Raw genomic sequence first — 27386 nt, 5'->3', positions numbered from 1 at the left:
TATATATATATATATATATATATATATATATATATATAGTGTATATATATATATATTAGGGCTGTTAACTGATTAAAATATTTTATTGCGATTAATCGCATTTGTCCACAGTTAACTCAATTAATCACACTTAATCGAAGATAAAAGTGGTAAATGATGGGATGTGCAACTGCAATGATATTACATCAAATTGCATGTAAAAGGATATCAATTTTGGAACCATTATTTAAAACAACACAGTCAGCAAGCAGATTTTTTTACCATTACCATTTTTCTTTATTATTAGCATATTATCTCATAGACAAAAAAAGTGCTCACCATCACACATTGAGCACATCTCATTTGTCACACAAGTGTAAAAAGAAGTTAACCAGATTATTAATAGTTGACGCAACATTGATAAAACAAGAATATTGTGTAATCATTGTACACCTTGTCGTTATAGGTTGTCGCTTTAAAAACCTTTGTGTGTTGTAGGATTCTTAACTGTGACAAATGTAAAAAAAAAAAAGTTAACCCCTGTTAATTGTTCTGTCAATTGGAACAAGTGTTATGAAAAAGCCAAAGAAAAAGCTAAATTCAAGGTTTTTTTGGGCTTATTTCGAAACTCATAGGACACAAGTGCCATTGGACTGAAGAGGTTCCACTGTGTTAAAACTGCAGAAGCCTTGTACTGTGTATGTGTGTGTGTGTGTGTGTGTGTGTGTATATATGAGTGTGTGTGTGTGTACATGTGTGTATGTGTGGTGTTCTAATGGAAGCTGAAGACACTACAACAATGATGGAGTGTAACGTGTCCAAATGGTGGAATGTACGCAAGAACCAAAGCGAACACACACACACAGCGTCTGGGCCAAACTGGTAGTCACACTGGGAAGGACACGCTGCTAACCTTCAAGTGTCCTTGTGCATTTTTGCGTCTTTTCTACCAATGACTTGTGAAAGGCGCTAAGTAATAAGCAATGTGTTTTCACTTACTTCTGGATGCTAAAGCAAGTTCTTGCCCTCTGCTGCTTCATCCGCTCTCTCGCGTGGCTACGTCCAAGTACCATGTCAACAAGTGTCTGATTGGTGGAGCCTTGGGACGTCAAGACAAGAACATTTGGCATAGCGCTTGTCCGAATGTGCGACTTTTATGGTGGATTCCAATATTTTAGACATCAACAAAACATAGCACCATCCACTACTAGCATGTCACTCACTATATAGAATACTACGCTATGCTGAATGTACATAAGCGATAGTTCTCAGTAATGGACAGACAGTATGATTGTCCCTTTGACAATATTTCAAGTTAAAGTAAATGTTTTTGTTTTTTTCCACAGAAGGGACACGTCCAGCAGAAGGCACAGAGGAAGGAAGGAAGAGGAGGAGGGACAGTCTGCAGCCGCCGCCTGCTCACGTCAGAACAGGATGAAGATCATGGAAAACTTAAAAAAGGTGACATTGTAGCGTCTTGGAGGACAGTCAATGTTTTTATTGTGCAGGCCTTTGGAATACTGAGGTGTTGTCCTGTTGGGACAGAAAGGAGTCTTCATTATCAGTACGTTGCTTTAGCTACGGTACCTAAAGGGCACAATTATGGCTTCCTTTTTCAGCATAAACTCTAGTTTAAAATCCTAACACTAGTTCGAAAACCATATCTCTAGTTTGAAAACCTAATCGTAGTATAAACGCTTAAAGACACACCTTTTTAATCAGGCTTTTAACTAATATTTTTAAACTTTTCTTATGTTTTTATCTTTTTAGTCCTATTTTATGGTCTTAGTCTTCAGCTTTTAACTCCAGTGTTTCCACGGGGGGGGGTCCTCCACACTGGGGGCTGTGTCGGGTCTGCTGAGGGGGTGCCATCCTTGGGTCCCTTCGACCCGGCCGACTGGGGGTTCCTCCCTTTAATGTGGGGGTCCGCCCGTCTGTCGGAGTCGGGGGGGCCCGGGTGCTGGTCCCCCGATGGCACGGCCTGCAGCTCCTCCCAGTGTGGACGGCCCCAAAGGTGGCGTTTGCTTGATCCTCAGTGCCATGCCATGTCTCCCTACTGTGTGTGATTGTGTGATTGTGTGTGTGTGTAGTATGGAGGGTGGGAAGGAGGGGCTTTCTTTTGTTTCTTTGTTTTTTCCTTTTAATTGTGGTAATTGTTTTAATTCTGTAAAGCACTTTGTGTTGCATGTCTTTGCAGGAAAACTGCTATACAAATAAAGTTGATTTGATTTAATGGAAGGGAGGCCAGACTGAGATGGCTCGGACATGTCCAGAGTAGAGATAGTGAATATATTGGAAGCAGGATGCTGCCAGGTAGGAGGCGTAGAGGAAGACCAAAGAGGAGGTTTATGGATGTAGTGAAGGAGGACATGAGGGTAGTTAGTGTCAGAAAACAGAGTTGGATGGAGGAAATTGATTTGCTGTGGCGAAAAGCCCAAAGAGAAAGAAGAAGAAGAAGAATCTAAGTCTAATCTAAACCTGCGTCTGAAACACTAATCTAAGTTTGAAACCCCAACGTTAGCTTTAAACACTAACCATTGCTTGAAACTACAACGGAATAGTACAACTCTTTAGGATTGTCCGAGTTGTGCATGTTGTCACAGGAAAACAATTATTCCGTTTTGTAAAGCGTCGGAGGCACGTTAATTGCCCTGGAAAGGTGAAGTTGCAGCCAGAAGCGACTAAGCTTGGCAAGGGGAAGAACTACAAAATCCCTGCGAGAACCACAGTAAAAACAACACAACTTGACTGGTGTTGTGTTACCGCTTGTTGACTGGGGGAGGGCAAATATCACAGCCAAGTGGTGGCCTGGCACGACTTCCACTTCATGCTACTACACCACTTTCTGACTGAGCAAACAACAGAGCACATTATGTGGTGATAGTGGTGCTGTTAGAGCAGCGGGAAGATGGGATTCGTACTACAATTACTCAATCAGGCTTGCTTTTCTTAATCTGTTTCTGGTCCTAATGGAAAGCTATGGTCATCATACTCATTCATGTAATACTGCTTATCCTCACAAGGGTCGCAGGGGTGCTGGAGCCTATCCCAGCTGTCTTCGGGCGAGAGGCGGGGTACACCCTGGACTGGTTGCGAGCCAATCACAGGGCACATATAGACAAACAACCATTCACACTCACATTCATACCTATGGACAATTTGGAGTCACCAATTAACCTAGCATGTTTTTGGAATGTGGGAGGAAACCGGAGTACCCGGAGAAACATGGGGAGAACATGCAAACTCCACACAGAGATGGCCGAGAGTGGAATTGAACTCGGGTCTCCTAGCTGTGAGGCCTGTGTTCGAACCACTCGACCACTGTGCAGCCCATCATCATACTCATACTAGTAAATTTTAAAAAATGAGTGGTTAGCGCGCAGACCTCACAGCTAGGGGACCAGGGTTCAATCCCACCCTCGGCCATCTCTGTGTGGAGTTTGCATGTTCTCCCCGTGCATGCGTGGGTTTTCTCCGGGTACTCCGGTTTCCTCCCACATTCCAAAAACATGCTAGGTTAATTGGCGACTCCAAATTGTCCATAGGTATGAATGTGAGTGTGAATGGTTGTTTGTCTATATGTGCCCTGTGATTGGCTGGCGACCAGTCCAGGGTGTACCCCGCCTCTCGCCCTAAGACAGCTGGGATAGGCTCCAGCACCCCCGCGACCCTCATAAGGAAAAGCGGTAGAAAATGAATGAATGACATTAGTGGCATGCTCACATTCATTTTCTGCTCACCCTAAAGGTGAGTGTGAGAAATTTCAAGTCAATCTGACTTTGGGCTTTAATAACAGTGGCACTATGTGGTATATGTGTCTGTGAAATAATAGCACAGACAACACAGTAGGGGTGCATGTTTGATAGCTTTTCACCATTTTAAGTGCAGTGATACAGAGGAGTAGAAGAGTTACCTTTAGGATAGAATTCATCAAAAAGATGAACCTGTTCATAAATGCAAAATGCTGAATATACAGTAGAGTAGTTCGACACTGCACAATGAATTACATTGAAAAGCATGTATATCCACATTTGGAGTTTTGTTCTGAAGCATTCAAACATTTAATGTTTGGTGATTTTGAGATAAAAAAAATTGTTTGTTTTCAGTATCTTAGGTGATTTTGAGGTAATTAATAACAAAATAAGTACCTTCCTGTTTCATGTCTGTGCAGAAGAACTTTCTCTTCTTGTATCCAGGACACTGCGGACAAACATTTATCCAGATGAGTCACTTGAAGTACACACAATATAAACTAGTTATGCAGTTTCTAGGTTTTATGAGTTTTATGAAGGGTCAACAAGATCCTACAGTCTCAAACGTAGAAACATCTGTTTAAGTCAGTACTAAGGGTTCTTACGCCTGATGCTGCCGCACAAAATCTGCAAACTGGCGGTCCTTGGCGTAGAGCTCTATGATGCGTATCCTGTCTTGGATTTCCTGTCAGGAAGAAGCATGACATCACATGTACTGTAGATAAAACGGTCCACTGAAGAGTCTTGTAAGCGGCAAGCCATCAACTCACCTCTTTGGTCAGTTCGCTGTTCTCGTAGATGTGTCGGATCTCCTCGCTGCTGAAGTCAGTGGAGGCCTCAGCACTAGCGCTGCTGTAGATGGGAGCCTCAGGGTAGCGGCGGTAGTAGTGGCTGTAGCCTGTGGTGGCCTCGCTCTCATACATGGGGTTGTACTTGGTTGCCCTCTCTAGGGACGGAATGCTCTCTGCTCGCCTTTGGAGAATAATAGTCAATCATTATTGTCTGACCCCTTTCATGGTAGGAAGGAGCATATGGTTGTGTACCCTGCCTCTCGCCTGAGATAGCCGGGATAGGCTCCAGCATACGTCACAACCCTTGTTAGGAGCAACGGCATAGAAAAGGGATGGGTGGATGTTTAGCCAAAATATGTAATGGTAATGGTTTTATTTCATTTGAACATGCATCAGGTTGCAATTGAATGCATCGCATAATCAGTTCACAGTTCTACATGCCCAAAAGGAGTAGGAAGAAGCAAAGCTTATTAAATCCTACCCTTCAATCTGTTACTTTTACAATCAGTAACTGTTACATTTGTTCACTTCCTGCTTTCCATAATACAGTTTAAGGTTGTTTTTTTTATTTATTTATTTTTAATAATGCACCTCGTACCAAAGTACAAGGTGATATGACCATACAATGACATAATGGGTACCCTAGTAACTGTCAATATTTTCATTTACAGTAAAGAACTACCACACGGCGTACACGGCTTTGTGTACTTCAAGTCTACTGTAAAAACAAAGCATGCTCAATAAAAATTTGTTCACTTCCTGCTTTCCTAATATAATTTGGTTTTTTTTCTTTATTTATTTTTATATATGTAAACAATTATACCATATTGCTTATAAACAATGCAGAAAATCTTTAAGTGAAAATAATTTATTTACAAATATATACACTTTGATAAAATGCCAAGCATTTATAAAATGCACTTCGTTTGTATGGCTTAAAACTGCACTAAAGATGATCTCTGCTACTGTGCAATTATGTCATCACCTCTTTTTGCCATTTTTTTTTTTAAACTTCGGGGTGAAAAAATAATGTGAATGAGTTAACCAAGCTACAGCGACATTACTATTATTATTATTGTATAAACATTGTTACACCAAAGAACTATTTTACTCGCGTAGTGACACCTCGCCACACCACACCGGCTAGCTACTAGCTGGCGAGTGACTAGCATCACCACACACTTGCTCATAGCGCTGTGCTCACAATGCATCAGGCCACTACCGAAAAGTAACGCTACATAGTGGCGCTTCAGCGACTGTTGCTGTGTTGAGTTGAGGTTGAGTTTGCAAAAGTTAACGCTAGGTGAAATCAATGCACCCGGGAAGAAAGTTCCGAGAATGCTTAAAACGTCCAAAGTATTACATGTTATCATAAATGTGCCTGCTACTACATGGTTACAGCATGTATTTTAAACCATAAAACGTTGTTGGAGATTTTTGTAGGTGTTTTAATAGTGGGCTTTGTAGGCGGAATAGGTGTGTCCCATTACATACATTTTAATGAGCTGCCTCTTTTAGCTGTTTTTATATGTTTGGAACACACTTAAAAGAGAAAGACTTGTGTTCCTGTCTCACATAAGGATTGCGGATTATGGGGGAAAAAAAATGTAAGTGCAGTTTTTCTTTAAATGTATCATGCATATGGATGGAAGCAGTCATCTAGGGTCTACCATGTTTACAATGTCTTCTTTTCACCATCTGACAATGTTTGATTTCCACAAGATGTCCCTTGACGGTGCACTGTAGCCTGATATACTATCCGTAATATCACCACATTTTAGTTTACATCCTTGCGTACATTGCTAACAGATAAGCTTTCTGGAGAAAGGCATTCATCTCAAACCACAAAAGGCCAACTATGGGTATTAAAGAGCAAATGGTCCAGGAATCAGCGACTGAACTTAATGGCCTGTAATACCTCTAATTCCGCTTTAGTAATGCAGAATAATTCTCTTAAGGCAGACTATCGGGAAGACAACTACGTAAATACCAGTAAATCAACACCCAATGGGATCACTTAATCGTCTGAGATTAGCAGTTTTTCTCCACAGGTGGCAAATCCAGACACATCACTTGCAGATGGAGGACAAAACTATGTGTTCTGCTTTTGTGTAATGGGTAATGAAAGGGTATGAAAAGAAGGATTTTATGTTTGGCGGACAAACTGCAAGTTCAGCCCTGAGATGTCTGCGCTTCTTTATGTACTGTATAAGGTCTTCATTATTAATTTTGAGCATTATGGCACAGTCACAGAAAACGTACCATGCTTAAACTCAGGTCCTAAAATCTGGCTGTTACTACTAATACTCAAATAGTACAATTCCTTGTCCCTTCATGCAAATGTTCTTATCCATACTGGTGCATGGAGCAACCACACCTTGCCAAGGTACTAAGACCAGTGAAGTATACCGTGTTTATGTACGGCTCAGATGACCTTTAAGTGTGAATTAAGTGTGCCAAAGCAAAGCACAGATCAACTTGTCCTAAAATGAACCAGTTCCGCAACATCACATTTTTGGGTTTGGGTATTTATGTTGAATGCCTCACCGTATTGGGTCCTCCGACTCGTCCTTATCGTACTGATCTCGTAGCGTCCTGGCAAGGAAAAAGATGACCGCAGACGCCACCAAGAGGAAGCCGGCCACAGAAGCCACCGCTATGCCCACCACCAGTGGCTCGGATACATATTCCTCACAATGCTCTCCACGGTACCACCAGTTTTCTCCCACGCGACACCTAGGAAAAGATGAGAAGAAGCTCTTAGGATAAAAAAAAACATTGAATTACATCCATTCATCCCTTTTCTTTTGCTTATCCGGTACAGGTGGCGAGGATAGCAGTCAGTATGACTTTCCCAAGACAGCTGTGAAACATAATCCCGATAGCATTCCCTAGTTCTACCCGCAGGCCTCCTCCCGGCTGGGCCAACCCAAAACACCTCACCGGGGAGGCATTCAGTAATCATCCAGATTAGTGGATCAGGACTATCAACGTACGTCCATTTTTTTTTTTAAGTGCCAAGTTCAGCCCTGCTTGCATTCGTGCTTACTCAGCTTTATTTTCATCCAAATGTATTTAACTTTTTGTTTTTTTACAAGCCAACTTAGTCTTTCTTGAAGCCTATTACAAAGAAGCTGACTCATTAGCTCATCAGGCTTTGAAGCAACCAGGAATGCTAGCCTAATGAATGCTTCATAATGTATTCAACTATAAAGTGAGACCTTTCCATGGAGCGCCCCAGACCGTCATTATTTGTTTATGTAGTACAAAAACAAGACGAAGTAAACAAATGGCTTTATGATGTGTTGTAGGGTGTGAAATGAAGGTTGTCTTGGCTTTGAGCGTGTCTGCTCCTAATTATTTGTGTTTAAAAAAAAAACAAACTGCACCATACACAACAACCACATGTTCCAAATGTTTGCAACTTAAACCACATGCACATAAACATAACACAACAGGGAAGAATCTAGGTCAGAGGTAGGGAACCTATGGCTCGGGAGCCAGGTAGGGCTCTTTTGATGACTGTATCTGGCTCTCAAGCATTTCTTACCACAATAAAAATGTATTTTTGCTAACATTTTAAAGTAAACCATCACAGAAATCACTGTTAAAAATAATATTCAAAATCAACAACTTTCTTATGCATTTTAATCCGTCCATCTATTTTCTACTGCAATACGGCCGACCATATCTATCTTTCTTGATGATATTTTCCAGGTCAAACACCAAAACTCGATTATTACTGAATAATGCTGTAGTCTACCTCGGTCATTGAGATGTCAACATGTAAATATAAACTTTCCTCCTTTAGTCAAATAGTCACCTAGCTAAAGCTGCAGAACCAAGCCTTCTGACGAAGATGGCCAAAAGAATGAAATATACTGAGTACGGTGCAAAGTATGCAGCAGCAGAAGTTGCATTAATGGCAACAAGTATTTGATTTATTATTAGACACTGCGCTGCTCACGAAAGTGTGCTGGCCACACCCCATTGGCGTGGGGTAGTGTGCGTGGTCTACGTAATTAGAGCCCATTATATCTAAAACTGTTGATCTTACATAAACATGCACACATTTTATTGCATTCAATGTTTAAAAAAATGTATATGGCTCTCACAGATACACATTTTAAAATATCTGGCCTTCATGGCTCTTGTAGCCAAAAAGGTTCCCGACCCCTGATCTAGGTCATCTGTTTAAAACTTTATTGTAGGCACAATATTATTATTATTATTATTACAATAACCTATGCAGTGTTTTATCGATGCATTCCCAATAACCAGGAGAACTACATATTTTCTGTAAGCCAATCAACAAAGGATGTTAATGATCATAATGAAAAATTACATGTAAGTATAATTCAATTATATTATTCTTCAATCTTATATCTTTGATAACAATAGAAAAATATAACACTATGATAATTTTAGAGAGAAAGAAATTCCAAAAATTTAATATACCGTATATTAATTATTAGTTATAATTATACAAGCTTAACATTTAACATAACATAACCAAATATTGTAATCACTAACTTAAATACTCAATTTAAAGTCAATGTAATGACACCAAAAGACTATAACATGAAAGTATTCACAAAATAAAATATTTTTTAGCACATTATCATAAATACACACCAATAAAATAGGAGTGAAATGAAGTGGTGAGTTTTTGGACTGTTAATACAGTAAGTTCCAACGACAGCCCTACGCAGTGATCATTGCTTATCTAGCCCTGCCATAAAACCCCACACTATTATCTTCTTATAACGCATCTAGTAAAAAAAAAATATGTCTTCACTTACTGAAACTGACAGATCGAATGCAAGATAGGCGAAAAAGACAAGTGACTGTGATCCATGTTTCGCTTTCGTAGAAAAAAATGTGGACTGACTTACTGCCACCTTACACACTTTTCCACTGCCCAACAACGTCTTGTGGGTTAGTGTGTTTTGGAAATGTGAACAAGCTTACTCTGTCTCCTCGTGTGTTCCAGCAAAAGCCTTCAACATGTGGGCATAATTAAAAAAAATATTTAACAAACAACAGAAATTCATCCACAAGTGGACCATAACAATGGGAAAAGCACTGGAGTGAACCCCAACGTCCGGTTCACACTTAGTGCAGGCGTTCCTTTCTATGTGGCGATGTGAAATCAATGCACACAGGAAAGAAGTTCCGGTAATGCTTAAAAGGACCAAAGTATGGCAAACTAAATTATCACATACTACAGTATTAATTGGCCCTGTACCCTAAAAACCGCCCATGAATGATACGGGAAAAGGCCGAAATGATACTGTGTCAAAGCCCAGGGAAGTGATACTGATAAAATATAGAGTTAAACCATGTCCAGTATCAGCCGCCGTAGCTGTCCACTCAGAGCGCGCTGCTCTGGTATCTTGCCCGTGAAACAACCAATCAGAGAACAGCGCACGAGCGTGAACTCACAGTTTACACTGTTTAGATATAATACATGTAATAAACTGAAAATTTTCTGGAAACAAAATGGTCTTTTGATTAAATAGTACGTGACAATAAGCTCATGATTAAATAGTATGTGATAATAAGATCCTTATAACCTATAAGTATTACATGTTATCATGAAGGTAGCTGATACTACATCTACCGATATCAGATTTATTTGGCTGATATCGGGACGATTATTATCGGGCATCCCTAAAATGTATTATTGTTGATGCACATGTAGAAGTGATTGAACATTTTTGACAAATGGCCAAACTATATAATAAGAACACTGTAATGTACATTACATAAATACATTTCTGAATTTCTAAGTGCTTTAATGAGTGTAAATCTAAGTAACATTGAAATATAAATAAATGTAAATAAGATGACTATTAAAAATGTACTAATAATGGTTGAAATTTGTTTAAACGAAAACAAATTTCTGCCTTTGGGATACTTTGTGAAAGGTTAATACAAACCATTTGTTATTTAATGTCCAGTTGTAAATATCGTCACTGTCTGTGCAAGGGAACACTGTGTTCTGATGTGTTCCATGTATGTTGTATATAATCTTGATGCTTTCTCAGTATGAGATGGAATAGTTGGACTGACTCAGCTCATCTATTTTCTATAGAATGTCCAAAAAAAAGGAGTGTAGTCAACTAGAGCAACTGTAAAAGCAGCAGGAGATGTTCTGCTCTTCTGCACGTTTCAGGGTAAAAACCGAGACGTGGCTTCTGTGATTTAAGCCTTGTAATTCTGCAGACATGCACACACACACACACACATATATATGCAGATCACTTCTCTTTAATCCCCACCCACCTGCAGATGGCTCCCTGGCCGGGGATGATGTCACACTTGCCGTCGTTGAGACAAAAGTCGGTGCGCAGCTCACAGATGCTCTGACAGGGCAGGCCGTCCACACTGAAGTAGCCGGCGTTACACACGCACTCCGCCTCCCCTGACCATTTGTTCACCTTACACTCAGCATACTCGTTGCATGCCTGGAACTTGCACGGGTCTGCTTGGACACCTGGAAATCACAGAACCACAAGAATGTTATTCAGGATGTCCTTGCAGTGGTCTTGATGAGAGACTGGGCTGAGTGGGAGAACAGTTTCATATCAAGGGAAGGACACATTAACATAGCCATATTTTCTACCAAAGGCATTCCAAACCAAACCAAACGAAAGAATTCATGGTGTTCAATGATTTGGTTTGTCGTGGTACAGTTACAGGCTTACCGACTCCACTCTTATTATTGGAACCAAGCAACGAGTCTGTTTGACTTTTTTTTCCAGCATTTCATTGTAACGGGTGCCAAAATATTCCACCTGTGTGTTTTAGGGAACAAAATGTACAGTGTCAGACTCATACCATTCCACTTGTGTTACGCTACATGTCACGCCATTTCCTGCATTTCCTGTGCAAAGTATGCTAAATTTACCACCTGTACCAACACTGTTAGCATCCTTCTTGTTGGCGCACTGATGTGATGGCCCTGCATGTCTCTGGTGCACGGTATGGTTAGCTTGTCAAAGGTGGAGCTAAAGAAAATGCTGTCCGTGATTGGTAAACAGAATACATATTGTGGTTGGGGGGGAATTTGCGCCGTCTGTGTCGCCTAAATACTGTACAGTTAAAGTTAGCAGTGAGCTTTGCGCCGTGCTACGTTACTATCTTATTTCTTGAAATTATTGTTTGGTTTGGTTCAAAAATGTGTAACACTCCACTTTTAGTTGTCATTTATGTGTGTTGAAGTTGTGCGATTTTCTTATTTAGTTATTAATTTATATAATATAATATATATAATAATACAATTCATTCATTTTCTAACGCTTCTCCTCACGAGGGTCGCGGGGGTGCTGGAGCCTATCCCAGCTGTCTTCGGGCGAGAGGCGGGGTACACCCTGGACTGGTCGCCAGCCAATCATAGGGCACATATAGACAAACAACCATTCACACTCACATTCAATTAACCAATTAACCTAGCATGTTTTTGGAATGTGGGAGGAAACCGCAGTACCTGGAGAAAACCCACGCATGCACGGGGAGAACATGCAAACTCCGCACAGAGATGGCCGAGGGTGGAATTGAACCCTGGTCCCCTCGCTGTGAGGTCTGCGCGCTAACGAGACGACCACCGTGCAGCCCATAATAATATAACAATAATAATAATATAATATTACATATATATACATAATAGTTTCTGTGATATTTGAGTCCATTGGTAAAGACCGTCAACATATGTTAACAAGGAGGAACAAACGGACTTCAGTCATGATTTTTTCTGTTGCTTTATGTGAGCTCAGCAGTCTGCAAAGTCTGTGATTTAGAAAGACTTTGACAGTGAAACATAAACATGATTCACCATTTTCAGGGATGGATTATTAGAAAGTGACTCATGCTCTCATATTACATAAGAATATGTTTTTTTTTCCAGGGTGACTTCATGGATGACTGGAACAGCAGCAGGACGCCCTTTAAAGTGTTGTGGTGATGTTTGACGTCAAGACCCGGCAGAAACACTAACCTGACTCGACATCCAGGGAGTACTTATCGATGGCCAGGTTCATGGTCTGGTAGGCCGTGTTGCAGAAGTCTTCCAGTATCAGGTAGACCGTGGAGGTGACGCCCTGAGCTACTGGCTTGCCAAATTTCATCCGGCTGTTGACCACAATGCTCCCGTTGCGGAAGTTGAGGATCTCGAGATTCTCAAAGTTACTGAGGTTGGACTGGAGGTAGGGAACAAGCTGGGGGAAAAGAATTGAAAGAGTTGCAGGCAGAAATACATAAATACGTAATTAAATTAATAATAACATACCAGTTCTAGAAAGCGTTGCTCCAACGCTTTGTATTCTGCCGAGCTCTTGTTGAAGAGATCCTCCGAGAAGATCATGTTGGTCACCCTCAAGCTGAAAAACACCATCAGCGCTCGGCCAGGGTTTGCCGGCATGGCAATGCTGGCCGGGTCTGTGCCATGCGATACGCTGAATGGGAACCCGGTGCTGCCTTCTTCCGTGTGGTTGACCAAGCCGTAATGGATCACGTCGTATCCGAGGTTGTCAATGGGGGCGGAGTCGTCTTCATTGGTGGTTTGGATCTAATGGAAAAGAGTAGTACATAGTACTTTGTTCTTATTTCCTGCACTACATTGGGACTTACCTCCACGACTGAAGGTATTACTAGGTCAGTTTGCTCCTCCGAGGCGGATTTAATGTCAGGTACAAGTGTGAAAGCTAATTCCATCTCTGCAAACACGGCAGTTGGATCCGCTCTGTCCTTATTAACCAGTAAGATATCATCATCTACAAGATCATCTGTTCCGATCTCCGAAGCTTCAGGGGGTTCCTCCACCGAAGCGGGTTCTTCTTCAGGATGCTTCGATTCACCTTCTTCAACGGCCTCACTCACTGTATCTGCAGCGCCGGGAACAAAGCCCTCATCTGCAGTTTCACTTGTTAGGAGCTCCTCGGTGACAACCCCGCTATCCAAGTGCTCCTCTTCCAGGATGACAACATCTTCAGCGCCTGCCGGTGCTGGAGTCGTGTTATCAGGCCACCACAGCAAGTCCAGGTCATCTGTACCGGAGGCCTCCACCGCTACTGGGGGTTCAGGTAATGTGACGCTTTCTTCTTCACTCTCAGGTAGGGTGACGTCCTCCTGCTGCTGCTGTTGGTCATCTTCTTCTGGAGCTTTGTCTGCTGCTGTGGTCTGCACCGTGTTCTCCAGCAGCAGACCCTCCTCCTTTATGCCTAAGATAAACAAGTCCAGTGAGACTCGGCCCGAAAAGATGGCTACCTCAGTTGGAAAGTTCTCTACATGATCAATTTGTATAATGAGGTCCTACAACATTTACTGGATCACGTGGATAAACACTCACTGCCTGTGTCAGGTGGCAACGTGGTGGCGACGGGAGGTGGAGCTATATCAACATTCTCCTCTAGGATGACGACATCGCTTTCAGCCGTCACGACCTTGTCGCTTTCAGCCGCCTCGGGCAGGAATTCATCTCTCCTCGCGTCTTCCATGACGTCCTCTGAGGTCGAGAGTTCCGACTCTTGTTCATTCTCAGCATGGACCTGCATCACAAACACAATGTCAAAATGTAGCGACGTCTTCAAAATACCCGACCACCTGCTTCGTATCACATTACGTCCGCTTAAATTAGGAAACTTCTTTGAAAATTTCAATTAAAAGCAATTCATGTAGTTTAAACTTTGCTGCTGAACACATGTATGCTCCTTTTTAATCAAATCCAGGGGACGTCGGCACAACACATCATGACATAATGGCTTCAACATGCTCTTTAGTTAAAGACTTCACCATTAACTGGAATTAATAACAGCGGCTTTGATTCGGATCATTTATTTATGGCAATGCATTAATTGATCGTAAATGTTAACACTGACACACTTCTGGCAGTATACTTCTGAGTGTAAAACATTGCTGTCAAAGACCTTCTTGTGTCCAATAAGTCCCTGATGAGCCCCTCAACCTAGTTTTATAAAATGTATAAAGATAGTTGACTTGTAATTGCAGGTAATTCTCTTGTAGTCTAAGTGAACATTTTAATGTCAATTCAATATCAACTTATATTTAGCTAATACATATGTATTTGTAGACCAGGATTCAATTCCACTCTCGGCCATCTCTGTGTGGAGTTTGCATGTTCTCCCCGTGCATGCGTGGGTTTACTCCGGTTTCCTCCCACATTCCAAAAACATGCTATTGTACAATAAGAAACTCTTTTCCCGAGCATGAGGCAGTCTTAAAGAAAAGGAAAGTGAAACATGAACTTGGATGCCCAAAAAGTGTTGAAATTCATGTCTGGTTGTATCCTTGAACATGTCAAAGGATCAGCTTCTCTGAAATGGACAGTGATTACTAGCAGTGCAGTGGTCTCAGTATTGAGACTTCATTCTCACAATAATCCCCTATCTCTCTCTCCTTTGCAACGTCCCTCTCAGTGTGCAAGACAAACCCAAGGATAAAAGTAAAAAATTGTTCTTTCACTCTTATTACACTTTCATTTTATTCCTGTGGAGGTTGCATGTTTTCCCCATGCATGCGTGGGTTTTCTCCGGGTACTCCGGCTTCCTCCCACATTCCAAAAATAATGCTAGGTTAATTGGTGACTCCAAATTGTACATAGGTATGAATGTGATTGTGTGAGGTTGTTTGTCCATATGTGCCTGGTGATTGGCTGGCAACCAGTCCTGGGTGTACCCCGGGTGTGCCCGAAGACAGCTGGTATAGGCTCCAGCACCCCCCGCCACCCTTGTGAGGAAAAGCGGTAGAAAATGAATGAATGAATGAATATGTATTTGTACAAGTATTTTGAAGGCAGGAAGTGTTGTTGTGTGTTGAGTTCACTTGACTGGATGGAGTCAGGGGAGTAGATAAACGTGAGAATAATAATAATAATAAACGTCGCTTCAGCTCCTCTCCTTCTGTTCGCTGTGCACTCCCTTAACTTTATGGGAATCCTCACCTACTGGGTTCCACTCTCTTCAACACAATGTTCATTTATTGACGGTCCATAGTATTAAGAACCAGCTGTTAGAGCGCCACTTCCTGTGCAAGCTCACCGCACCATGACACAGCAGTCCAGACACAGTGAGGGGGAACTACCGCTGTAGATACAGAGCCTAATATCCAACGTGTAAAGTGAAAACTAACACCGCGGACATGTCTGCATGGTGGTGGGAGTCGACTATAAACCAGCTTTGAGGCGAATTACCTATAGAATGTACCATATAACTTTGATCGGAGCATCCCTAATTCTAATAGTGTTCAGTCACGATTTATACTTCCACTTTAGGTGGGTTTGTTGTCATAAGGTCAATTTTCAGTTAACAGTCAACCGAGGTGAAAACCTGTGTGAAAGCATATCCCGTCATGCCGGGACATGAGTGCGAAATGTGTTATTTATACATCAAACCAGACGCTGGCATTGATGCATCTAATTATCTAATATCGCGATTCCATGTTGCCAGATATGAAGGATCTACTGTTATGGCTCTGCTGCAGGAATTTGGTGGGTTTTCTGTGTGAAAGCAGCTAATGTAGCTTATGGTCTTGAGAGCCATTAAGGAGGACTTTCTATGTTATGATAAAATCAATGTGCTTATCTATCATATTTCCATAAGTCCTTCTTCTTAGCATTCCACCAAACTTGTCTTATTCGTTGAGTTTTTTTTCGTCCCTTGCCCAAAGTTTTTGGAATATCATATCGCCATCAAAATTATATTTTCCAAAGAATGTCTTAAAAAGCCCTGCAATCAGCGGAATCAAGGATTTGCTTTCAGCTTTTATTTACCTCCCAATCTGGCTTTCAATGAAGTCAACCACCAGACATATTTAGAGCAGGCCTGAAGGGACTCAACCGCACAAAATAAAAGTCAGACTTTTTTTTTTTTTTTTTTTTTAGATGTTATCGTCTCTGTCTTGAAAGACGGCGCCGTGTTTTGCTGTATAGAGGCGGCGACCTGAGAATAGCAGCGGATTATAACAGCAAAGCGCCAAACAAATCCTGCTTCATCCTTTTGCCGGTGAGCTCATCCTGGTCCGACAGGTTAGCGCAAACGTCACAGACGCACTGTGAGTGTCACCTCGCCGATTGACTTTCTAGAATCGGTTCTTCAAGCCTGGCTTTGCATTTGTCTATTTACATCTTGTGAGCCGTATTGCTGTGCTCCAACACCATAAATAATCTCTATGTGCCCAAAATGTAGGTAAACAACTTCACAAGCGTAGATATACGCTGACTACTCCAAAGTACACCCAAGTTTACTTTCTATAGTATTATCCCTTGACAAGATATACTGTAAACCTTTCACACAGCTACAGTCCTCCATTGTATACTACCTCCAAAGACATCTGTGCTTTGACTGACACTGGACCAGCAACCAGGGAAAAAGGCATAGCATTTCGGGCAATTTACTGTAGCTGTGTAGTACGGGTAGACACATGTGTTTATAAGTCATCAATCGATGCATTTCGACGGCGTTCGGCTCCCGATGACTGGGTAAATGTGATCCATCAACATACACATAAATCACAGTGGCAGGTAAAGGACTTGGGAATACCCATGGCTGTATCTCTTTGTTTGTATAAGCCAGGGGTGTCCAACTTGCAGTCCAAAAAAGGCCCCCGGCTCATTTTTTATTGGCTGGTGCACTCTATGAATAAAATTTAACAAAAGAAATTGGGAATAAAATAAAAAATACAGTAAAAAAAAAGCATAATGTAAAGAGAAAAAGGTGAAATGTTGGTACAGTAAACCTCGGATATATCGGATTCAATTGTTCCCACTGGTTTTGTCCGATATAAGCGAAATCCGTTATATGCGTATACCGGAAAAAGTCCGTTTTACGCATATCGGATTTATATCCGGTATATGCGTAAATCGGATTTTATCCGTTATAAAAAGGCACTTCCTTGACTATGTTTCCAATGTACCTGGACGCGCAGGCAACGCTGCAAACGCTGCAAATGACGTCGTATAGCGGCCTGTCACGATTCGGCGAATCGGAGCGCCACGATGCGGCCATCCGATATATGCGAGGGAAATTTAATGGAAATGCATTGGAACGGGACTGGAAATTTTGTCCGAAATAGGCGAAATCCGTTATAAAAAATCCGATATATGCAATGAATTTTTATTGGAAATGCATTACAGAAAAATTGGTTCTTTTTTATCTGTCCGTTGTGAGCGAATTTCCGATATATCTGAGTCCGATATATCCGAGGTTTACTGTACTAGTAATTATTACTGTGTTGTTTGTGCTATTATTTTTGCAAAAAACTAAGTTTGACATTAAATCTCTCAACTCAATGTGCCCTACAAAATAACGAATAACCACAAAATTTGAAGGACTGGCATACACACGTGTCTAAAATTTGAGCGAGATTGGTTGGAAAATCATGGCCGCCATCAAGGAAAACGTTTTTGTAGGGGCACTTCCAGGACTTCGTAACTAATCGGCCATTAATCATTAACATGTTAATGAACTCTGACCATTACACATGGCGCAAAAAATTTGAACACCGCATTTGGGTTTAGTCAAGACTTGATGGGATCTGAAGATGCATGAGACAGAGATTGTGCTTGTGACCACTCACCAAGGTTTCTCCTGCAGCATGGACAGTCTCCGAGGCCTCAGACACTGTGGAACCAGCAGAGGAACCGTCATTAATACAAGCTGACACTTAAAAACACGTATGTGGCAATCTTGAATCAGAACCGACACGACATGTGTAGCGTCACAGCACTGGAAAGCCTTCCATCCTGACAGCGTTTACCTTCGTCTCTCCCCGAGTAAATACCCGCAAAATCTGCAGAGCACATCAGCCTCCGAGGGCCAAGGCCGTGACTGCATCGCGCCGCCCAAACGCTCCGCTCTAAGTTACCACATCGGCGTCCGTCGAGCCATATGAGATCAATTAATCCGGCACATCCAAGCCTATAACTCTTGCAGGCGTCACATGGCGTCTGACTAAAACGTGCGGATTCTCTCCCCCTTGAGTCGAGGTCACGGATAAATCTCTCCGGTGTTATCGCATCCGTCAAAGTTGAGGACAAGGCCAGGTGCAGAAAAGAGGAGGCTAACCCACTTAGCGAACAGATGTGCTACCTTGCTGTCAAATGGAAGACCAAAAAAAAAAAATCAGAATCTCTAATTTCACATCCTATGGTTAATGACAGGGACTAAAACCGCAGTTAGGTTACACATAGTCCCCAAACCAACCACTGTTCATTCAATATGCCGCCTTTTTTTTTAATACAACGTACTTCTGTCGTTTTTGACGGTGGGAGCAGACAAATAAGAAACAGATGAGCGCATTAGAGATGTTTTCTCAAGTGTCATCATGTCACGGTGGCGTCTGCGGAGTCTCAGAGATGACACGCGAAGGTTTGCATTGGAGACCAACACTATGTCCACACGGTGATGTCACTAACAACAATACCAGGGTTTCCCATACGTTCGTTTATTGGTGGCGATGCGCCACAGAAGGATTTGGCACGTTCACTCTCGCTAACCAACATATTATAAAGGGATTGTGTAGCTTGTCGTTAACTCTGTACAGTAGATGGCCTCATAACTCTGCTTCTTAACACTTCATGTGTGAACCAGACCTGCATCCTATCCAGCATCCGCACATTGGCTGTGTTAGCTCGGGCTGCCGTTCCGAATGTGAGCGACTGCGTGTGAGATGTGACGGATAGCAGCTCATGGATGAATAGGTTACCGCATGTAAATAAAGCCATTGAATTTGGATTTTTTTCTCTTCTTGACCACATGCGGGGCATTACAGTACTATCAGTACTACCATACACTACACACATACCGCAGCTGACTTGGTCGTACTTTATAACGGCATCTATTCATCAGTGTTATACATAAGTAGTATAAATAGTATAAGTACAATGACCTACACCAGGGGTCTCAAACTCAATTTACTTGGGGGCCACTGGTGCTAGGGTCTGGGCGAGGCTGGGCCGCATCAGGTTTTCCAAAAAAAAAACGCATTTATTAAAAACAAAAAAATTTAAAAAACTTCGCTTTGGTTCCAATTTTCTACAAGAAAAGCTCTGATAAAACATTCCACTGTTCTCAAATATCTTACTTTTTATTTTTCTACACAAAATAAGATGATAAATAAATAAATAAATCAAGAATAAAGAAAATCAATCAATCAGTATTAAATAAATAAATATAATAATAATAACAATAAAACGGCAAATAATAAAAACTTAAGAAACCACATATAGTTGTTGGGTAGACAAATTATTTTTTTCAGATTAAAATTAACAAAGCATTATTAGAGCCCTGTCGACATGACAAAACACGACTATAGTCACATTTATACTCTTTTTATTTACAACATATTGCGCAACTGCAGGGTCAAGTTATTTCCTTTCAACTTAAATAGCCAAAAACTTACCACTTCCACACGGATAGGGAGGATAACTATTAACAGTTATTTAACCTTTAACATGAACATTAATCAAACGTAATAATTTTTTTCTGGGTACATGATACCATACAGCATCCATATCAAACTTGCGCCATATGCGTCCATATTAAACTTTCATATCAAGGCGGGGGCCTCAAACTAGTGTCCTGCGGGCCGTGTGTTTGACACCCCTGACGTACACATTAATCAGCACATACACGCCTACCAATGCAAAATGAAACAAACACATGTAAGTCAATATTTTCATATTCTGTTGGTAACGCTGGATTAAAAAACATGCACTGCACTAGTGTGGGAAAACTGAATACAGGCGCCTCTTACCGCTCTCCAAGGCATCCTTCAGGAGGTCCTCTGTGACAAACGTCTTCAGTTCGCTGATGGCGTACACCAACGTCGGGTGCTCTTTGACCTCCCGGTATGAACTCTCCACCTGGTTGGACTGGAGGGTAAGGTAGTCCAGCTGATCGCCGCTCACGCCCTCACTGTCCACCACCAGGGTGACCGCATAGTCCACCAGGATGGCGTCCAACCTGGAGGGACAAGGGTGCATACGTAGGTAAGCATGCAAGGGTAAAGTACCAACATACTACACTTTTTGATCCATGGTGGGTCTTCATCCTACAGTAGATCTTTCCAGGACCATTACCGACTGAGACACTGCTGCCCCCTGTAGGCAGTTCTTACATTACAAGAGCATTCATTTGAAATACATGACTGATGCCTTGTAACCATGAATGAAATAGTCTCACTTGGAAGCATTCATTCATTCATTCATTCATTTTCTACCGCTTTTTCCTCACAAGGGTCGTGGGGGTGCTGGAGCCTATCCCGGCTGTCTTCGGGCGAGAAGCGGGGTACACCCTGGACTGGTCGCCAGCCAATCACAGGGCACATATAGACAAACAACCATTCACACTCACATTCTCACTTGGAAGCAGTATAACCTAATTCTCACTTACTCACTCTGGAGTGTCACATGACCTATAAGATTTATTACATCAATATTTAGAAGCCCTGTGTGTACAATTCAAAGAAAGCACTTGGTGGTAATGTTAGCAATGCTAGCAGGGAGACTGTTTTAGAGAGTGTGGATGGCTAGAGTGTGTTTTCTGTGCCAATACCAACATTAGCTGCAAACGCTAACCACAGGTTGTCTGTGAAATGGAATATTTTTTTTAATGTCCAACTTTTTTTTTCTACATAACTAGGCGTTGCTACTGATAACGTTTGTTAGACATATAGGCATCTTACTGCTGAGTTAGTTTATCTATAATTGTAATAATAATAATGAAAGTTGCATTATTCGTATGTGGCTGCTGACATCTGTTTTTTTTTTTGCCGTCAAGGCACATGGGAGAATCAGAAGGGGCCTTAATGTCAGCTGACTGATGTCATATGACATCTACAAAGTGACCGTTATGAACACTACCTTCGTGATTGCCATAATGATACAGCATATACTGTATGTCCATTCGTATAATGTATAAGTTAACATTGTTTTCACTAATTTCCAAAAAGTGTGGCAGGTTGTATTTTACCGTGGTAGTGCTTTCACAATCCATTACATAGATTGTAATCCATGTAATGTAATCCAATCCATCACGATGGCCACAGTTTGACCCTGGAATAGATTATTTCTATTATTTACTATGGGGAAAAAACATTGCTATTTTTGCTACGTTGACCAGCATTTTTTTTTTTTAACTCATCCGCTTTGCTTCTTCTCCCAGTGAGCTCCTCCTAAAGCTCCGGTAATCGTCCCGGTCTCGAGACCCCCCACTTTGTGATCCACCTTAACAGGTGACTGACCCCTGCTAAAACCATTAACACAGGCAGCTAGTGAGACGCCTCCGACACGTGCCGACTCTCACAACTACACATACAGGCTTAAATAGAGCAAGGACTATGTGTTTTTTTTAAAGAGCGGTTGAAGGTCAAAGTAAGATGACTCACCCTTGTCCATCCTTGTGAGGCCTTCATAAAAACAAGGGGAAAAAAGTTAGCTCCTATATACGGTGATACGTGGTAAATATCCAGTATATAGGATTAAGTTAAGCCACGTGAGAGAAACTGACCTGAAGTCCATCACAGACACGCTCTTAAATCCAGGAAGTCCCGCCAGCGCATCCTCAATCTGCATCAACACACACTCTATTACTCATTTAGTACCGTCATTAACATAAAAGGTTGCCATTTAAGATGCCTGATAGCCATATACAGTCATTCCTCACTACATTACAGCTCCCTTACTCTATCACGGTTATACATTCATGAATTCATTAACTAATGATCGCTGTTTCATGGTTGACTACAGCCTATTATTAGCAAAAAAAGCATATTTTTGCAAATATGTCCGTATGCTTAAATTAAGCATTTTCAAGCATAAAAATGACTCCATGAACTACAATACAAATACAATATAAGCCTTAAGACCACCAACGTGTGAATGTAGTATTCTACATTGGTCACTAGGTGTCAGTAATAATACACTTACTTGAACAACCAGCTTTTATTGCAGCACAATAATAATAACATAATAATAATAATACATCCATCTATTTTTTATGCCGCTTATCATCACTAGGGTCGCGGGGCATGCTGGAGCCTATCCCAGCTGTCTTTGGGCAAGAGGCGGGGTATAACCTGGACTGGTCGCCAGCCAATCACAGGGCACATATAGACAATCAATCATTCATTCATTCAGATTCATAACTATGGACAATTTAGAGTCCTACCATGCATATTTTGGGAATGTGGGAGGAAACCGGAATACCCGGAGAAAAAAACACACACACACTGGGAGAACATGCAAACGTCACACAGAGATGCCCAAACAGAGCTGTGTTCAGCAGCCATAGCCCATAACAGGCTAAATGTGTTCATCACTGAATACTAACAACAACAACAAAAAAAGCAAAGTGATGGAACCTTCTGTGCCAGCTGCCTGCTGAGCGTCTGGTAGTGTAGCGAGTCAGGGTCATCCAGGTCATGGTCGTACATGACACCTGTCAGAAGAATGCTCAGCTCAACCACCTGCTCCAACACGGCCGGCGTCAGAGGCTCCACAGGAATGTCGTTGTCCAGCTGTGACGACAAGAAAAACAAATGCCATTATGATTTCAAACACCTAGAATTATTCAAACGAATACTACATACTGTTTAAAGTTAAATATAAAATACAGACTCACCTCCACTTGTGGAATAACAACAGCTGCCTCCTCCACTTTGTCTTCTGAGTTTAGAAATGAACATGTTAATGTTACATACTGGATGATGCTGGAAATTTATGATGTCACCTTTAGTAGGAGCCGTGGAAGGGTTGGTCACATCTGGAGCTGCAGTGCTGGGAATACAACAAAAAATGGAAAAACTATGTACTGTATTACATTTAGGGGGAAAGAGGGTGGATTTCAATTTGGGTCAATTTGACAAGACTGAAAAAGGGAAATTAAAATATATTTTATATATAATATATTATTAGTATTATTATATTCATTCATTCATTTTCTACTGCTTTTTTCCTCACGAGGGTCGCGGGGGTGCTGGAGCCTATCCCAGCTGTCTTGGGGCGAGAGGCGGGGTACACCCTGGACTGGTCGCCACCCAATCACAGGGCACAAATAGACAAACAACCATTCACACTCACATTCATACCTATGGACAATTTGGAGTCGCCAATTAACCTAGCATGTTTTTGGAATGTGGGAGGAAACCGGAGTACCCGGAGAAAACCCACGCATGCACGGGGAGAACATGCAATATTATTATATTAAAATATAATAATATTAATTATTAATATTATTATATTATAATATATTTTTTAAAACCATATAATGGAAAAAGTAAATAAAATAAATGCACAAGTGTGGATAGAGAGCATGTTTGAAATAAAAAGGCGTCTACTTTCAATTGGATACCTGCTATTAATGGCATCTATTACATGTAGAGCGAAGGCCATCACCATTTGAGCAAATATGAAAGTGTGTCATGTGACCTTACCTGCATGCATGCTGTCCTGACTTGGCGGGCTCGCTACATGTCATTGAAGGGATACAAAAATAAATGAAACACATGCTGATTGAATGCTTTGACCAACGTTTGGAGTTTGAAAGAGACAAGCGTTTACCTTTTCAAGCCTGGCAATGACATTTTCTGCAAATAGAATAGCAGGTAGAAAGAAAGGTTAGCACAGGCATTAGCCACCCGCTGAGTTTGTTTTGATGCTCTGTGCCAACATGAAGCAGCAAGAGGATCTATTTAGTTCAAGGGGACTTCCAAGGGGACGCACAATGGAGGTGCTGGATGAAAGGATGGCTGCTGGACCGTCTAATGAGCTTATCTGACTGCTGCTTCTCCACTTGGATCAGCCTGCTGTGCATTTTGGTAAAAAAAAAACTTGTTTTCCCCAAAATGTTTTCCCAAAATTTTGTTTAAAATACAAAATATATATATATATATATATATATATATATTACAAAATATAATATAATAAAAAATATATATGACAAAATATTTTACGCTTGGTTAGTTAGTAAACAGATTCCCATGACATTTTGTGATGGGTTTTTAGCAGAATTTGGCAAAAACTTCAGAATAGATTTCCATAAATTCTTGTGGTTAGTGTGGTTAAAAAAAAAAAACTTAATCACAGATTTTTACCAAATTATATAGTAGGTGGATTGGTTGTCCACAGAATCACATACAAACTTTAAGAACTAGCAGAAGTACGCAAACATTTCTGAACAGATCTCCACGAAACATTGAAGCGGGTCGTTAGCAAGATGTCAAAATTACACAAAAAATTCAGAACATAGTATTTCCACTAAACTTTGTTGTGGATGGGTTGTTCGCTTACTTCATTAGTTATGTTAGAAGAATGACGCAAAAATGTCCGAACTGACATAACCAACATAACTATTTGTAGAGTTGCATAGACCAATGAGATTGCTAATATTCATGACTAAGTTAGCCGGACAGATAGCAGCAAAATTACGCATAAACTTCAGGACAAAATTCCACTAAACTTTGTTGTGCGTAGTTGGTTAGTTTGCAGATCGAGGCAAAAATAACAAAACCACAGTTTTTAAGAGTTGCACAGAACAATGACATTGTGAAGTCATGCGAGAGCAATGTAAGGACGGAACTTTTGCAAAATAATGAATTCTGAACATATATCCACACTTTGCTTGTTAGATAGTTTAACAGAATTATGTAACGATAACAAACCTTTTTGATCACAGCATGGTGCTCCTCTGATTGGCTGAAGTAGGTGCCAATGTCTTGTGCTGTGACCTCCCCATCCTGACATTGGTTCATCCAGCTCTGATACTCCTCTTGGTCAGGGAGGCGGTCCCAGAAGATTTTGAAAGCCTCCCACACAGTCTCCTGGCACACTATAATGTAAAAGTCAATGGTTGGCTTGTAGACCATGTTGTTTTTAAGCACTTATGGCAAAAATCCTCGATATGACAAGAATGCCCAAGTTATTTTAAGAACATACTGCGAAAAACAGTACTTGAAAAGTCACTTTGCGACAGGAATACTTTGACTAGGATTCCCAAAAATAGCAAGATAACTTTTACCTGAACTGAAACCCAGACTCAAGTCATACCAGACCCGATTTTGACCATCAAGCCACCATATGATTTAATCTATAGTGCTGTCATAATAGCTATCAACCCACCTCTAAGATGGAAGAAGCTGAGATGGTTGGCGACAGCCTGCTTGGCGGTCTCCTGTGCACACAGCTTGACTCCACTCGGGAAAAGGATGTTGCGTTTGCGTCGGGACAGCGCCACACGGCTTCCTCGGGACACCTTGACGTCGGATATGCGAACCTTCCGCTGGAACGGCGTTGTTTCCCCACTGTAAGGCAGATCTAACGCACCCATTGAGGATCCTTCTAGTGTTGCATCTAGTAGGATTGCAGAAAAAAAAAACTTCCCAGGCTTGGATGAAAATCAGAAGATGTTTTGTGTGTAAAGCTGTACATACCTGTCCTTAGGTCCAAAAACAGGACTACAAAGCTAAATAAGACACAGTATAAAAGACATCTCCACGACAACATTTTAAATCCTTGTTTATATCCTCAAACGTCCTCTCAGATGTTGCAGTGGCACCTTTGAAGTTTGCATAGTTCACAACCAGGAGAACGATGAGGAACCCTTAAACCGAACAAGTACTTGTTGTTTTCCCTGCAAAGACAGAGTCTCTCTTGTGGCATCTTGCTGAGAAGACACCTTCCTGGCTCAAGCTAGGTGGGCAGATGGCTCCTTGGTGGATTTTTGAACGCACTAATCCCATTTAGTCGTAAAGCCTTTTAGAGGAGCTCGCCAAGAAGTTACTGGAGCAGCAAGGAAGAGAAGGTGCTTAGTGAAGGAAGGAATCTGGACAAAAACTTAGGTCGGGGGAAGGTTCTGCACTGCTTTGTTGGATTCATTATACTTACCTTCTATTGATAAAAGTCTTTGAAGCAAAAGTCATCCAGATGGTTCACTGCTTGGTGGAAGAATGGTTAGCACTTCAGCAAGAAGGCAAACCTGAAAGAACCAACTGTCGTATGTGTAAACAGATCAACACTGTACTGTGACAACTAACAATTAACTTCTAGAAGTAGAATAAACAACTAATACCTGGTACAACTAGACGTACAGTTGTTTGGACAACAAAAACACTTGCACTTAGATAAATCACTTATATTGTCACACGAATAACTATATAAGTTATGATCAAGAAAACCATGGACGTTGCTATATATTATCTCTTAATTTTTTTTTATCATCATTATAGCTGTCCAAACAAAAAAGAAGTCATCTCATCATGTTAGTTTGACAAGTAATATACAATATGCTCTATTGAAAAGGTATTTAAAAGCCTAAATAAAGATCATATAGCCAATAAAGGGGTGCAGGCAGGAATTTTGGGCCTTGTAAAAATGTTGATAAAAATCTTTTTTTTTTTTTTAAATGACCTATTTTTGGTTATTCTTATTCATTCATTTTCTACCGCTTTTCTTCACAAGGGTCGCGGGGGGTGCTGAAGCCTATCCCAGCTGTCTTCGGGCGAGAGGCGGGGTACACCCTGGACTGGTCTCCAGCCAATCACAGGGCACTTATAGACAAACAACCATTCACACTCACATTCATACCTATGGACAATTTGGAGTCACCAATTAACCTAGCATGTTTTTGGAATGTGGGAGGAAACCGGAGTACCCGGAGAGAACCCACACATGCACGAGGAGAACATGCAAACTTCACACAGAGATGGCCGAGGGTGGGAATTGAACCCTGGTCTCCTAGCTGTGAGGTCTGCGCGCTAACCACTCAACCGCTGTGCCGTTATTCTTACTATTTGATCATTTTATAAATATGAAGTTCCCACAACTTGATGACTTCTGATGGTACCTTTTGGC

General features: G+C 41.3%; 1 protein-coding gene across 3 annotated transcripts; it reads right to left on the bottom strand.

Annotated features, from left to right (window-relative positions):
* Positions 1-64: 64 nt before the first annotated feature.
* impg2a (interphotoreceptor matrix proteoglycan 2a) lies at positions 65-27308 on the bottom strand. 3 transcript variants are annotated; one of them, XM_058081313.1, is made up of 23 exons: positions 26421-27308; positions 25967-26315; positions 25656-25886; positions 25199-25365; positions 24099-24124; positions 23972-24004; positions 23269-23315; positions 23161-23204; positions 22901-23056; positions 22048-22106; positions 21926-21946; positions 20294-20502; positions 18116-18159; positions 13872-14070; positions 13154-13743; positions 12813-13091; positions 12522-12741; positions 10811-11021; positions 7070-7258; positions 4502-4703; positions 4337-4416; positions 4128-4179; positions 65-1512 (listed from the first exon to the last, which is right to left on the bottom strand). In XM_058081313.1, the coding sequence occupies exons 2-22, from the start codon at positions 26037-26039 to the stop codon at positions 4137-4139; spliced, it is 3123 nt and encodes a 1040-aa protein (XP_057937296.1). In that variant the 5' UTR covers positions 26040-26315; positions 26421-27308; the 3' UTR covers positions 65-1512; positions 4128-4136. The 3 variants fall into 3 exon arrangements, with proteins under 3 accessions (XP_057937296.1, XP_057937298.1, XP_057937297.1); XM_058081315.1 differs by having other exon boundaries at positions 65-1078; positions 25967-27308; XM_058081314.1 differs by having other exon boundaries at positions 65-1517; positions 4137-4179; positions 25967-27308.
* Between the last annotated feature and the right edge of the window lie 78 nt (positions 27309-27386).

This window comes from Doryrhamphus excisus, chromosome 9 (assembly GCF_030265055.1).
Source record: "Doryrhamphus excisus isolate RoL2022-K1 chromosome 9, RoL_Dexc_1.0, whole genome shotgun sequence".
In the NCBI taxonomy this organism is placed as follows: domain Eukaryota; kingdom Metazoa; phylum Chordata; class Actinopteri; order Syngnathiformes; family Syngnathidae; genus Doryrhamphus; species Doryrhamphus excisus.
This window is presented reverse-complemented; position numbering and strand designations above follow the sequence as displayed.

Excerpts from the sequence above, each read along its gene's own strand:
- impg2a (XM_058081315.1), bottom strand. The coding sequence starts at position 26,039 with ATGTTGTCGTGGAGATGTCTTTTATACTGTGTCTTATTTAGCTTTGTA. Across the intron at positions 24,125-25,198 it reads ACCATGCTGTGATCAAAAAG|AAAATGTCATTGCCAGGCTT; the intron begins GTTTGTTATCGT and ends TTCTATTTGCAG. Across the intron at positions 7,259-10,810 it reads GGCCAGGGAGCCATCTGCAG|GTGTCGCGTGGGAGAAAACT; the intron begins GTGGGTGGGGAT and ends ATCTTTTCCTAG.